This window comes from Manihot esculenta, chromosome 16 (assembly GCF_001659605.2).
Source record: "Manihot esculenta cultivar AM560-2 chromosome 16, M.esculenta_v8, whole genome shotgun sequence".
NCBI lineage: Eukaryota > Viridiplantae > Streptophyta > Magnoliopsida > Malpighiales > Euphorbiaceae > Manihot > Manihot esculenta.
Window position 1 is genome coordinate 4,018,648 of NC_035176.2, and position 15,439 is coordinate 4,034,086.

Here is a 15,439-nt window from a genome sequence, read left to right on the forward strand (position 1 = left end):
CTTTGTTTGGCTGATAATTGTTGCATGTGAAGATCTTGCAACTTCTAGCCCTATGAAATATTTCATAGGTCCCAAATCTTTAATGGTAAATTTTGAATGTAAGGCCATCTTGCATTTATTAATAGCATCTACAGAATTCCCAGTTAATATAACATCATCAACATATACCAGCAAGATCAAAAACACAATGTCAGTATGCTGTATGAAAAGACAGTGGTCATGAGAAGACTGCACAAAACCCAAAGTCTTAATGAAGGCTGTAAATTCAATGTTCCATTGCCTAGAAGCCTGTTTAAGGCCATATAAAGACCTTTTAAGCTGACAGACTTGACCAGGTTGGGCCTTGTAATAGCCCTGAGGAGGTACCATGTATACCTCTTCATTCAAATGCCCATGTAAGAAGGCATTATTGATGTCCAGCTAAAAAATGGGCCATTTTTTTACAGTTGCCAAGGCAATAAAAATTCTCACTGTGGTGAGTTTTGCCACGGGTGAGAATCTGTTCTTGTAATCCAGCCCCTCAATTTGGTTGTATCCTTTAGCAACCAACCGGGCTTTATACTTGTCTACTTCCCCATTAGGCTTGAACTTCACTTTATATACCCATTTACAGCCTATGGCCCTTTTATTTTTAGGCAAGCTGGTAAGAGTCCAAGTATTGTTGTTTTCTAAGGCTTGAAGCTCTTGCTCCATGGCCTCAACCCATTGAGGATCCTTGGAAGCCTGTGAGTAGGTGCAAGGCTCATGAGCCTTGTTAACATTACAAATGTAAGACCTATATGAAGGGCAAAAAGACAGAGATGTTGTTTGTAAAGGATCTACATAATCCTGCATCCAAATGGGTGGTTGTCTAGTCCTTTAAGTCCTTCTAGGTGAAGAACAGACTTGAAGTTCAGTGTTACTATGGCTTTGGTCATTGGTTCGGGTTCTCGAGCAATCAGGCTCTATTATAGGCAAAGGAAGCACATGGCCCTCACTGCTATCACTATTGTGTTTGAAGGGGAAGATGTCTTCATGGAAGACTACATCTCTACTGATAAAAAAACAGTTGTCAACAATACTGTATAGTTTGTAAGCTTTATAGGTGTTGGCATATCCTACCATAACAGCCTTAATGGCCCTTTCTTGGAATTTGTCCTTTCTTGGAATTTGTCCTTTCTACTGCCCACTGTGGTGGAATATCATAGGCATCCAAATTTCCTGAGATGGTGATAATGGGGTAAGGTTCCATAGAGCCTTTCATAGGGTGTGGTCCAATTGAATTGCTCCATTGGCATTCTATTGATGAGGTAAGTAGCTGTCAGAATGCATTCTGACCAGAATTGCACAGGGATATGGGATTGAATTTTTAGGGCTCTAGCAACGTCTAAGATGTGTCTGTGTTTTCTTTCCACAACCCCATTTTATTGGGATGTGTAGGGACAGGCCCTTTGGTGTATGATACCTTTATTTGTGAGCAAATCAGTGTAATCATGACTCAAAAACTCTTTTCCATTATCTGTTCTGATAATCTTGATGGTTGTGTTGAATTGAGTCTCAACCATACTAATGAAATGTTTAGTTATGCTAAGGGATTGACCCTTAAAATGCATCATGAAGATCCAGACAGCCCTACTATAATCATCAACAATTGTAAGAAAGAATCTAGCTCCAGTAATGGAGTTGGTCCTATATGGTCCCCATATGTCAATATGGATGAAATCAAAGGGTGGAAGCCAAAGTCTGACTTTTGGAAAAGGGAAGTCTGGCTTGTTTGGCTAAAGGGCAAACAGGATAGCAAATCAAAGTGCTATTACTAATGTTTATGCCTTTGATATGTAAGATTTTATTAGCAGAGGCATGTCCTAATCTATCATGCATATCAATCATGGTCAAAGCACATTTTTCAAGGTTCTTGCATTGCACAGAATCATCTTTATTAGAATCAATCATAGTATTTATAAGAGTATGAAGATTGACATTCTGTTCCATGATTTGATTTAAGCAATATCTAATATCAATATGAGAGAAACTCATATAATCCAGCATGAAAAGACCCTTTTGTTTCTTTTCTATTGCCACCACCTTCTTATTCAGTAGGTCCTGTATGATACAGTAGTTATAGCATATCACAAAACAGTATCCATACTTATTTATCAGTTGACTAACAGATATCAGATTGTAATGGAATTTTGGTACATACAAAACATCCTCCAAAGTTAATTGATCAAAGAGAATCAATTTTCCATAATAAGATACCTGTGTTGTGTTTCCATCAGGAAAACATACAGTTATGTGTTTGTGTAAAGGATGTAAGGAAGTGAAAGAAAGTCTATCTGAGCACATGTGATTTGTGGCTCCAGTGTCAATGATCCAAGTAACATCAATATTTAATTGAGCAGAACAATTTTCAGAAGTATTGGGCTTATTAGCAAAATCCATGAAATGAAATTCAGATTCAGTTGAGGTGCTTGGAGTTGTTGCTCCTTTCCCTTTCACCAGTTGATTAACTTCTTGCTTCAATGAACTCAACATTGAAGTTAGTTCATTAATTCTAGTTGAGGTGTCAAAGTGATCTAGAGGGTTGTCCTTTACAGATTTAGTTCCCTTGACTGTAGCCACCATTATGGTATCTTTAGAACCCCTAACTGGATGAGTTCCAGTTTTGTTCTTAGATTTGAACCAATTTGGGTACCCAATGAGTTTAAAACACCGCTCTCAAGTGTGCCCATCCATGTTACAGTGGGTGTAGTGGGCCTTCTTAGTGTCTAATTTTCTAGACCTGGTTTGACTCTGTGAGTAACTTTTATTTAGAAGCACTAGAGATTCTGAGTTGTCATTCATGGACCCTAGAACCTCCCTTTGTGATTCAAATTTAACAACCATGGAGTATGCCTTATTTACGGTTGGCAAAGGGTCCATTCCCAAGGTTTGGTCTCTTACTGACCCAAAGACCTCATTCAGTCCCATTAAAAATTGCATGAGCTTGTTACGATTGGTTATCTCAGCAATGGCTCTGGACGCCCCACACGTACAGGTGGGGAGAGTTTCCATCGAGCCAAGCTCGTCCGAGAGCCTCTTTAGCTTGGTAAAGTAAACTGAGATATAAGCATTCTCTTGAGCTATGAGGGAGATGTTTCTGTGCAACTCATAAACCATGGGTCCGTTACATTCTCCAAACCTCTCACTGATCTCTAGCACTACAAAATTTACCAGATTAATAACGGAAATTTCCGTTACTAATTATTAAAAATCCGTTACTAAAACTATTTTGTAACAGATTAGTAACAGAAAATTTCTGTTACAGTGAACCTCGTTGCTAATGCATTAGTAACGGATTTACCAATCCGTTACTAATTTAGAGTATAACAAGCTTTTGGATATCTCCCAGTGACTTGATCCATTTCCAACTCTGGCCGATTGCATATCACATTTAGGTCTGCCCTTGACTTAGCATTATCCTTTGTCTTTCCCTCAACACTCATTATAGTGTTGATTATATTTTCAAAGAAATTTTTCTCAATGTGCATTACATCAAGATTGTGCCGAATCAAATTACTTTTTCAATACGGTAAATCCCAAAAGATACTTCTTTTTCTCCAACCGCATTGCTTTGATAGACGGGAATTTATTTCAAATGCATCTTCATCTATAACTCTCTTAAACCCCAATTCGTCAATCTGTTTCAGTACTTCTTCACCAGAAATTGGTGGTTTAGCTTTCTTAATAACAGATACATTCTTCCTAAAAGCTATTTTGTTTCTTCTAAAAGAATGGCTAGGAGGTAAAAATTTACGATGATTATCAAACCATGATTGTTTACCTCCTCTTGTCAATGTGAACGCATCACTATCTTCCATGCAATAAGGACAAGCGGTCCGTCCTGCAGTGCTCCATCCAAATAACATAGCATAAGCAGGAAAATCACTTATAGTCCACAGTAAAGAAGCTCGCAAGTTGAAATTTTCTTTATTAAATGCATCATATGTTTCAACTCCATTATCCCATAAATCTTTCTGCTCAGTTACTAGGGGTTGTAAATACATATCCAACTTATCTTTTGGATTTCTAGGCCCTGGGACAAGTATAGTGAGAAACATATACTCACCTTTCATGCATAACCATGGAGGTAAGTTGTACGGTGTCAGTATGACAGGTTATAATGAATATTGCTGACCAGATTGTCCAAAGGGTTGAAAACAAGTTAATGTTCATGTTGGGCCTCTGGAATATAATTTAATTTTAGTTTTATAAGCTGAAAATATATGTAGTTAAATAAAAAAATAATTAAAATTTATTTTATACTAATTATAACAATATTATAAATTAAATTCTAGTTTTTGTAGCAATAAATATATATATATATTGCACTAAAAATTATTAGCAAAGAATTAGTATGATTGGCTATTGTTTTATGTATCTGTTGACAAAGATACTATGCTTCTTAATTTAGTTTAAAAGAATAAAAAAAATCTGAAAAAAAAATTTCATTTTATTACTTTTAAAATTTTATTCCATATTATATTAAAAAATGAAGTTATCCATTGTAAATTTATTTTTTAAAAAAAAGCACATAGCTTTGCCTTATGCTAAAAGATCATGAAACACAATACCAAATAGTTCTTGAGGCAAACAAACCAGCCAATTATGAGCAAATTTGTCTTTGGAACTGAATTTAGCTATAAACTCTGCTGCTTTATTAGCAATGCTATTGATACAAGAGAAACTGATAAAATAAAAGGAGTTAGAAAGGTGTTTTATGGCTAGAACAATGGCCTTAATATCCCAAGGGCAACTTTCTGAACAACCATTCAAAGTAGAAATTAAAATTTCCGAATCAGTTTCTAAGATAATAGATTGAAAGTTCCATTTCATACCCAACTTTAAGTCATGCAATATAGCTAGAGCTTCACTGTTAAAGAGAATCGACAGAAAAAATTAAAATCTTGATCATCAATTAACTCCTTATTATGATTCTTAATAATGGATGCAGCATATGTCTTCTAAGAGGGATCAGTCCAAGTAATATTAGAATTAACCTTCATAAATCCTTGGGAGGGAGGTCTCCACCTACCAGAATTAACCACATAACTTGCATATTGATGATTAAAAGAATTCACATGATGAGCGCTATCTAACTCTCCCAAACTTTAATTGATTATGCATGGAAATGATCTGTTGTGGGTCTGGTAGCTTATTTTAAAACATAGCTTTACATCTAGCTTTCTAAATATACCAACAAGTTAAAGCTATTATATCCAAAATGTATGGTTCAGTCTGAAAATTCTCAATAATATCATTCCACCATTGAAAAAAGTTTGAGAAGCCTACCAAATTAGACTTGTAATAACTAGAATCAGCAAGTCAGACTAGATTTGTATAGGCACACTGTCAGAAAATTCAAAAAGTCATTTAACAACTTCATTCTAAGGTTCATGTTTGGAGCTTTGAAAGAGACTTTACTATAGATTATTTTATGAGATAATTACTGTGCCAATGTGGAAGAATTCTCGATAATATCATTCCACCACAGAATTGGAATGCATATATAAAAACAAGGGTTTCAACTGCCAAGGCCAGTGGATCATACTGCATGCATAACTGCCAAGAAGCGAGCTCCGGCAGAAAGACTATAATTAGTAAAGTCTTAACACAGAAACAACAAATTTTAATTTATCATTTTTGAACTTCAGAACAGCAAAGGCTTAACGCAGACAACAAATCCAGAATAACAAGAATTGCCATTCAGCTCTATTAGGCAACAAGTCAGCAGCAATATCCTAAGCTTGTAAATCTTTTGATATCACTTCTTCCATGTCATTTTTTTTTGTCAGTTTGGTTACTGGTTTCCAAATCAAGAGAACAGATAACAATTCCAGAATAGAACAGATAGTCATAAATCCAGAGAAGAACAGAACATACAAATCGTAGGGGAATCAATCCAGAATAACAAATCCAAAACACGAGCAGATCTTGTTTTTTTTTTGGGGGAAATCCAAAACAAAGTAGAATAACAAATCCAAAACATGAGCAGAATAACAAATCCAAAATAACAAAAGTAAATCTTAAAGAATGAAAATAGAGTACCTGGAGAATGGAAAATGCAGATTTTGAAGAAGAGAATAATAAATGAGCAGTAGATGCGATGTACCGACGGGAGGGGAGGGACGACAATAGTGCCTTCAGAAGGGAAGCTGGGATGTACCGACAATGATGGAGGGAAGCTGGGATGTACCGACGATGATGGAGAAGCTGGAATGTACCGATGACGACGATAAATTTGGGCGATGTACCGACGATGATCAATTTGGGCAACGATGTCAATGGGTCCGAGTCAAATAAACTACTCAAAAAATGAAGAAATGCTTATATGTATGTATTCTTAGCGTTAAAGAGGGAAGCTGAGATTGATGGGGAGAGAATTAGGGATTTTGGGGAGAGAATTAGGGATTTTGTTAATGAAAGCTCAGAAATGTGAATAACGGGAAGGGAGAAAGAGGGAAATCCTCAAATTAGTAATTTTACTTTAGTAACGGATATAATCTGTTACTAACTGATAAGTTAGCAACGGATATTACAATCCGTTACTAAAATACGTAAACAAATTGCATTTCAGTAACGGATTTGGATATCCGTTACTATACAATGAAAATCAAAACCATTTAGTAATGGATTAGTATCCGTTATAAAAATTAGTAACGGATTTGGTAATCCGTTACTAATTTATTTCCTACACTAATATCCGTTACTAATCCGTTACTATTTAGAAACCGATATTATCCTTTACTAATTTCCATTATTGATCCGCTTTTATCTTATAGTGTAGCCAGAGATCTCTGGCCGATGTAGTGTAGATAAATCCATCCATCAGTTCTTTGGAGATGGAATTCAAGATCCAAGATGTGACCATGAAATCACATCTCTTCCATTATTCATAATCCTCAGATTCCTTACTCGGTGCCGAAACTGTTCCTTCGACAAACCCTAACTTCATCTTGGCACCCAGGGCTATCCTAACAGCCCTATTCCAAGATCAGAAGTTAGATCCTACCAGAGATGCAGAAACTAAAGTCATACCTGGATGATCGGATGATTGGAGACTCAGAGGATCTCCCATTCCTTTGTCCTTGCTTAGCCCCTTTTCGGACCCCGTACTCTGCTTTTGCTCTTTGCTACTGTTTCCAGTTCCGTCATCGCTGGATCTATCGAGGACACTCAGTAGAACTTTCATGCAGAACACAACGCGCCGCCGTGAGCCAACCCTAAGGCTCTGATACCATGTTTGAACAAGAGCATATAGAGAGAGAAGAAAAACATTTGAAATCTTTATTTTTGTAAAATGAAAAAAATTACAATGTCTGGAAGTTTTGTTTCCTTATACATCCCGACATGAGCACGTGTAGGGATGGCAACGGATCAGGTATTTTCGGGTACCCAATCCGACCGAACCCTAATAGAACGGATTTGGGTAGTTATAATCGGGTTTGGGATGGGTTCGGGTTTTAAAAATAATACCCGTTGCGGGTTCGGATTGGATTCAGATTTTATGTACAGGGTACCCACTACCCGAACCCGTTTATATAAATAATTAATTTAATATAAAAAATATATTTTATAATAATATTTATAAATTTTTTTATATATTTTTATTTAAAAATTTAAATTTAAATATACTTTAGAAATATTAGATTTTTTAAATGAAATTTATTAATGAAAAATATTTTTTATATAAATTATTAATTAAAATATATAAGATTAAATGAGTTGGGGTTTTATTCGGATAATAATAATCGGGTTTGGAACGGATTCGGATAGTTTAAATTAATTTTTAATCAGGTTCGGAACGGGTTCGAATATTACTAATATAAATCGGGTTCGGGTTCGGGTAGTTTAATTTTTACGGGTACCCTACCTGTTTACATCTCTAAACACGTGACCAACACGTGAGATCACATAATACATACAAAATACAGAATGTAAGTTTCACGTTTCACAACTCTCATTATATATTAATAAAACGCTGCGTATTAACTAAAACGGAGTAGTTCTTTAAACTCAAAACCTAGTAAAGTGAATTTAATATCTAAAGGCTTAGATGTTTCTCATGAGTGTTCTATTTGTAATGAGGTAGAGAATGATCTTAGGATGATCTTCATGTTTGATACAAGTGCCCAGTTGCTCAGCAATGCTGGGTTTGTTTGGATAACAATCAATTGTCATCTTTTCTGAATTATGTAAGTGATTTGCTCTCTTTTGTTTTTTATAGTAGTAATAATAAAATGCAGAGTAAATATTATTTGTATTGTGGAGCTTATGATATGAGAGGAATCAGAGAGTCTGAAATAGTAAAATTCAATCAACTACGCTTATTGTGGATCAGACTCTCAAGTTTTGTTATGAGTGGACCCATGTTCAAATATAAAAATACATGAAATAAATTGACTTTTAATATTTGAAATTTAAAAAATATTTTATTATTAAAAATTAATATTTTATTAAATCAGCATTTATTCAAAATTAGATACCAAATGCACGAACTTACTCGATTAAAAATTTAATAAAATTATTTAAACTGCACTCCGAGGTTTAGTCTGGTGGAAAGTGCACTCTTTTAGCCTTGTGAGGTAAAAGTTCGACTCCCCCACCCCCTATTTCAAAAAAAATAAAATAAAATAAAATAAAATTATTTAAACTTCTTTCAATAGCTGAGTGGGCTTGTTACCTTGTTTTTTGTTTTTGTGTGAATCGACTGCAATAAGGGCCCAGCTGGCAAATACAAACCCATTTGGGTATTCATTGAGTCCCACCAATGATTTGAGATGGCCCATTGTATTTTTTTTTTTTTTGAAACATAGAATGCATTAGATTAATAATTGATTTTAATATTATTAATCAAATCATACTAGAATTAAAAAATTATAATATGTTTTATATTAAAAATTAATTTAATAATAAATAACTGAACTAAATAAATATATTCTTACAAAAATTAATAAAAGATTAAAAATTTCTAGAGCTTATATTGTGACAACATATATTATTATCATAATTCATGAAAAGCGTAACATTTTGAAATATTTAATCAATAATTTTCAAAGAATATTTTGCCACGCATTTCATACACTATATATATATATATATATATATATAAATTCAATTAATAAAAAATATAATTAAAAGGTAAGAAAAATTTAATATATTTAAAGGATAAGTTTAAAGAATATTTTAACATGCAATTCCATTCACTCCATCTAGAATCAGTATAACTTGTATTCTTCAACACAGCATCTATCATTGCCTTCCAATAGCAAACTTTCTTGCTCATAGAAAAGAGGAATTTTTTATATTATCCTTTGAGTAGTTTTTTTTCCATACTCTTTAGATTTTTTTTTATTAATTAAATTTAAATAAATTTTTTTAAATAAAATGTTTTATTAATTTTTAAAACTTATTTAATTTAATGATTGTAATAAATATATCAAGAATTATCTCGACAGCAAGAAACTCTAATTATTATAAAGATACAACTAAATTTTACCAAGATGTAGATATCTTATAATATTTGGCACTTACTTGCTCAGATATCACATTTGTTGTGAATAAAATTGCACAATTCATGCATTCACAAACAATAAATTATTGGCAAGCAGTCAAGTAAATTTTTCGCTATCTAAAAGGGATGATTGAGCATGATCTTCTATTTTTTTTATTAAATATTAGTAATTTAATGGCACATTTCGATGCCGATTGGGATGGTGACAAATCGGATCGTAAAAGTACGTTTACCTAGATTGTTTATCATAAATTTAATATTATATCATGATATTCTAAAAAATAAAAGACTGTCAGCAGATCGAGTACAAACTCTAAATATCGCACACTAATCACTATAACATCCGAAATTTACTGGTTACAATGTTTATTTGGAGAGTTTCTGATAACGATTCCAAAAATATGATGCGACAATGTTGCAGCTACATACTTAACAGCAGATCTTATTTTTTACTCAAAATCAAAACATTTGGAATTATATTTTCATTTTATTCGTGATCAGGTATGTTAAAAATATCTTGTTGTGTCTTATATTCCAATGGTAGATCAAATTGCAAATGAAAGATAAACTAATGATTGTTCTTCCGATTCGTTTCCGGGAGAATTATAAGAATATATAACTATATGTTCCCAATTTAAATTGTTTGTGTATATCTTCTCATTGTACGATATTTTATATTTAAAAATTTTTAATAAAGTAAAAATAAATATGATATATAACTATTATTTTTAATAAAATAAAAATAAATATGATATATAACTATTATATAAAAATTTTCAATACCGAAGAAATATCAATCTAAAAACCTAAAGTTTATTGTCTTCAGTTTCTTTAAATTGAAAGTTTATTTTTATTAAGATTCAAGGGTTATTTAGTTTCTCAGTTCAAAGTTTTATTGAACTATTATTGTTTATCTATAAAATGATTAATAATGATATTATAATATAATTTCTTTTATTATTAAAATAAATACTAAATAATATAATACGATGATTTATCTTAAAACGGCAGTAATTTTGAAACGTAAGAATTAAGAAAATACATTAATTAGATGAAGAATAGTTGTAAGTTTATTTATCTTAATGGATGGTCATGCAAAACTTAACAAGTAATTAGCCAATTGGTAATAAACAACCACTGATTTAAAGCTACATAGACGAGTAAGAAACATTCCTTTGGTTCAGATAAAAATAAATGTTAAGATCAAAGGAGTGATATAGAAATTAGCAACAAGAATATAATTGAATTGAATAGTAATTACTTGTTTTTTCCGACTCAGATTAATAGCAAAATACCCGTGAACTGATTATTACAGAATTTTAGTTCACAGAAAACTTGATCACTTTACCATACAAAACCAAGAAGTTCTATCAACATGAACAGACACCTCAGCTAATCTCTGCAACCCTTTTGGCCATCTTGCCGCCGGGTGGCCGGTACCGGTGCAACGGAGTTGAATTGGTGTCAAGATAATGAAGGATAACGACCAAAACAACAGAAGAAACAAACATAGGTATGGGTCCAAAAAACCACAGCAACAAATCAAGAGCAAAATACAATGCTCGAAGTCCAAGTGACCAAAAATCACCTCCTTTTATGACAGCCACCTCCACCATTTTTGGAGGAACGTCACTGTCTGGTGTGCTTATGAGATAATTAGCATGTACGAAATGTCTCGCAGATTGAATAAAGCATGAGAAAGCTAGAAGAAAACAAGTGAGAAGGCTTATGTACTTGATGGACATGGTGGATGGTCTCGTGTCGCCGTAGATTATGTCACTTCTGAAAATGTTGCTGGAGTTGTTTCCGATCCAGGCTCCGATGAGTGAGCTGAGAGTTAAGGAGACTGAAGCTAAGAAAGTTGCCGCCGATGTATTGGAAGCTATTACAGTTAGAGCAATTGCAATATCTTTCTTGTCACCCTGTAAAGCAAATATCAAAGCTTGTTAAGGATCCATGCTATGGTTTCCATGTAAGAAAGAGAGACAGTGAGAGAGAGAGAGAGAGACTGTGTGTATTGACCTGCATGATTCTTACAACCCAAGCTTTTTTGTCATGGTTGTCCAGTCCCATGACAGTGGTCTGAGGGAAATTAAGGTATCTGTAGAGAAGGTAGAGGTGATAAGCAAACATGACCAGCAACCCACCAGGAACGAATATCAAATCAAGATAATCCTTATTGAAAGCCATGCTTCTCCTTTCTCTTTTTTCTTTTTCTTTCCAAGAATCAAGAGCTTTGTTCTTGGATTTTTGTTTTTATGATATAAATTTGCTGCCATAAAAGGATTTGTTGGTGGCATGAGATGGCAGATTTGACTTCTTCCATTAGGACTGCAACAACAAGTTGCAATATTTTATATCAAAGTGATAATATAGATTGAGTAGGCATTTGGACAAGAAGTTCACAAGGAGATGGTTGATGTGTTAATATATGCATTAAATCTTATGATAATTTGCAGGATTTTTGTTGGTGGTATTTAACATCAGAAAAATTAAGAATACAAAAAAAAAACAAACACTAAAAAATAATTCAAGATCGAAGGGGAACATGGTAGAGGCTCAGATATGTGATTAGAAAACGTTTAGGTAGAGCCCTTATTACTCAATCTTGGATGGATATTTTTGTAAACTGCAAACTTTCTAATCTGCATGCTCCAGTTTCAGATCATAGCCGGATCCTTTTAGAGACCAATGTATCACGGGACTATTGTTTGCCTTGGAGGTTCAGGTTTGAGAATTATTGGTTTCCTTTCCTTTTATTTTTTACTTAGTTAAAGTTGTGTGGGATGGTTCAACAGATAAGTCTATTGAGGAAAGAATAACATTATATGCGCAAAGGCTACAGGAGTGGTAAAAAACTGTTAAGGGCATTTCCGGAGGGAAGCACATCTGATCCATAAGAGGCTTGATGAGGTTCTGTGTAGGGAAGACGATGTGTCTACAACTATGGTGCAACAGTTGAAAATAGACTTGAATAAGGTGTTAACGAATGAGGAGCTATTCTGGAAGTAGAGGTTTAAAGTGTTTTGGCTAAAGGAATGTGACTTTGATATTTTTTCATGCTCATGCCTCTATGCATAAAAAAATCCAATTTTATTGAGGCTTATATAATTCGGGTGGTGTTTGGGTAACAGATAAAGCTAGTATGGAGCGTGTTGTTCTACAATATTTCAATGAATTATTTTCTAAGCTATAGCTGCTTATATTTACGTGTTACAATTAGTAAATATCAAAAAAATTTAATTTTTACCAGTTATGTGAAGATAGGAAAACAACTAAGTGATCTTTCTACTAAAACGTTAAATAGGTCTTGAATAGAATATTTTTATAATAAGTTGGACATGATAACATCAATACTCCAATTTTAAAAAAAATATTAGAGTGTGAATATAATTTATATATAATTAAAAGAGATTACATAATTATAAGTTAATTGATTAATAAAGAATTTTTAGGATTTAGCCTAAAATTCTTGTGTATCATTTATTACCAAATTTCTATTAAAAATATTTTAACCTTTAATTGAGATATATTATTACTGATGAAAGATATTTTTCTATATATTCTTAGTAAAGCTTATTGAACAAGTTTTCTTATTCTCTTGCATTGACAATTAAAATTGGATTATTAATCCATTTAATTGGAATTGAAATCATGTACCTCTACTGTTTATTTTCTTCGGATTTTATCCTAATTAATTTGTATTCATTTTCATTTAATTTAACATTATTTTATTATTAAATAATTTAAATGAAAAATCTTAACATCTTTCAGTAAAAATGGAGAAATTATAAATAAACGTAGATAACAATTATGAGTAATATAATTCATTTAAAAAATCGATAAATAAAATTAGTCGATTTTTGTTTTACTTGTTTTTTCTCATATATTAACTTATTTTTTATTACAAAATGAGAGTTTTTCTTTTTTTTTTTTAATAAGCATGGACGAGGGATATATGATAATTGCTTGTAAATAATAAAGGATGAACTTCAACTGGGTGGCGTGTGTAATAAGAAACAAGCTAAGTCAACTTAATTATACCAAAGAATATGCCAGTTAATCAACAGAATCTTGTTAAGCTTATGCCAGTTTGGTTGCTTCTAATCAAGGAAACAATACTGCCCACTCCTTAACTCTTGTACCTTAAAAAATAACTAATAATCTGCCAGAACACATGCTTCTGCAATTGCTGCTCATTACTCAATGCTCAATTCTTCCATGATTTATCAACAAGTCAATATAGAATTGGATGCAACAGACAAAAAAATATGAGCAAAATGAGATATTGTTTGATATAAACTCTAAAGTATTAAAATAATAAATTTAAAAATAGTACGCTCGCTCGCAGTAAAATATAAAAATACATAAATATTAGACTTTTATGATCTAATTAGCTCTAAATTAATATATTCTTTTGAGTTTCTTGCTCCACATAGACATTATGCAATGTAACAGTGTAAATATCATGGTAATAGAGGATTATAACCATGAGAATAGAGGAAACAAACATGGGTATTGGACCAAAAAACCAAATGACCATAATAAGAGCAAAATAAAGAGCTCTAATCCCAAACAACCAAAAATCAGCTCCTTTTATTACAGCAAACTGCAACTTCTTCACATGATTTTTCTTGTCTAGTGAACTCATGAGATAGTTTGCATGAACTAGATGCCTTGCAGCCTGAACAAAGCATGAAAAAGCAACAAGCAGACAACCTAGAAGGCTTATGTCCTTGATAAAAATGGTGAGTGAACTTGTATCACCATAAATGCTTATGCTTTGAAACATATCATTGGCTGAACTCCTCCCAAGCCATGTTCCAATAAGAGAGCAGAGAGTTAGAGAGATTGCGGCTAAGTAAGTTGCTGCTGCTGTGTTGCTTGAGATCACATTTACAGCTCTATCACAGGCTGCTTCAACACCCTGTGTATAAAGGAGATGAGCAAAATCTAAGACAAGAAGCAAAGTTTTCTAAGAAGAAAAGGAGAGAGAAGTGTTTGACCTACCACAATTGTTTGAACCCATTGTTTCTTGTCTTTGTTTTCTAGGCCAATGAATGTAGAGTCAGAATCATTGAGGTGTTTGGAAAGAAGGAAAATATGATAGGAAAATATGATCAGAAACCCACCAGGGACTAAGATCAAATCAAGGTACTCCTTGTGGAAATACATGTTCTATAATTTTCTGTGTTGTTTCATCTACTGCCAGAGAAGTTCTGAGGTTTCTGAAGTCTTGAAGTTTTCTTTGACTTCCTAATATACAAGTGCAAGCCAGGAACCTCTCAGCATATGCTTTTTTTTTTTTTATTTAACCACGTAAACTCTCAGTCTATTGTATTTAAATCCCGGCTCGCAATTGGCTCATTAAAAAAATAAATTGCTTCCATAAAAATATATTCAATTCATATGAGAGAAAAGTACTAAACTACTCATCCGTTATCAGCATATTCTTTTTCTTTAACATAATTTAATACATGTTTATGGAGAAAACGTGCATTTTTTATTTCCTGGCTGCACATGGTCTTATACAACATTTCAAAATAAATTAATGAAATAACTAAAACTCTCAGTCTGATAAAAAAAGGGCAAACAGATATATTTGTATATACGGATCTGCGTGATAGAGACAATGAGACTGTAGTAGAATGACAGTTATTCATCGTTAAAGGACAAAAGAAAAAAAGAATAAAGGGGAAGACGCGACTTCTAAAAAAAACTTAGACACTCTCTTATAAACTCTATTTTCTCTGAATTTTAGAATATCAACAATAAATCTGTAAAGAATTACTCCTGGAATAAATAAATCTCAATTATGGAATTTCAGTTTAGGTTCACCCCCCCCCCCCACCACATCTTTGCTTAAAATATTGTAGCTTCCTTTGATGTTAATTGCGCTAAACCAGC

At 32.9% G+C, this 15,439-nt stretch overlaps 2 protein-coding genes across 2 annotated transcripts; both read right to left on the reverse strand.

The window, feature by feature from the left end:
• Positions 1-10,654: 10,654 nt before the first annotated feature.
• LOC110603979 lies at positions 10,655-11,882 on the reverse strand. Its single transcript, XM_021741989.2, has 2 exons — positions 11,555-11,882; positions 10,655-11,454 (listed from the first exon to the last, which is right to left on the reverse strand). Exons 1-2 carry the CDS (start codon positions 11,720-11,722, stop codon positions 10,921-10,923), a joined length of 702 nt encoding a protein of 233 aa, XP_021597681.1. The 5' UTR covers positions 11,723-11,882; the 3' UTR covers positions 10,655-10,920.
• A 2,049-nt stretch (positions 11,883-13,931) lies between these two features.
• LOC110603981 lies at positions 13,932-14,748 on the reverse strand. Its single transcript, XM_021741992.2, has 2 exons — positions 14,543-14,748; positions 13,932-14,459 (listed from the first exon to the last, which is right to left on the reverse strand). Exons 1-2 carry the CDS (start codon positions 14,705-14,707, stop codon positions 13,932-13,934), a joined length of 693 nt encoding a protein of 230 aa, XP_021597684.1. The 5' UTR covers positions 14,708-14,748.
• Between the last annotated feature and the right edge of the window lie 691 nt (positions 14,749-15,439).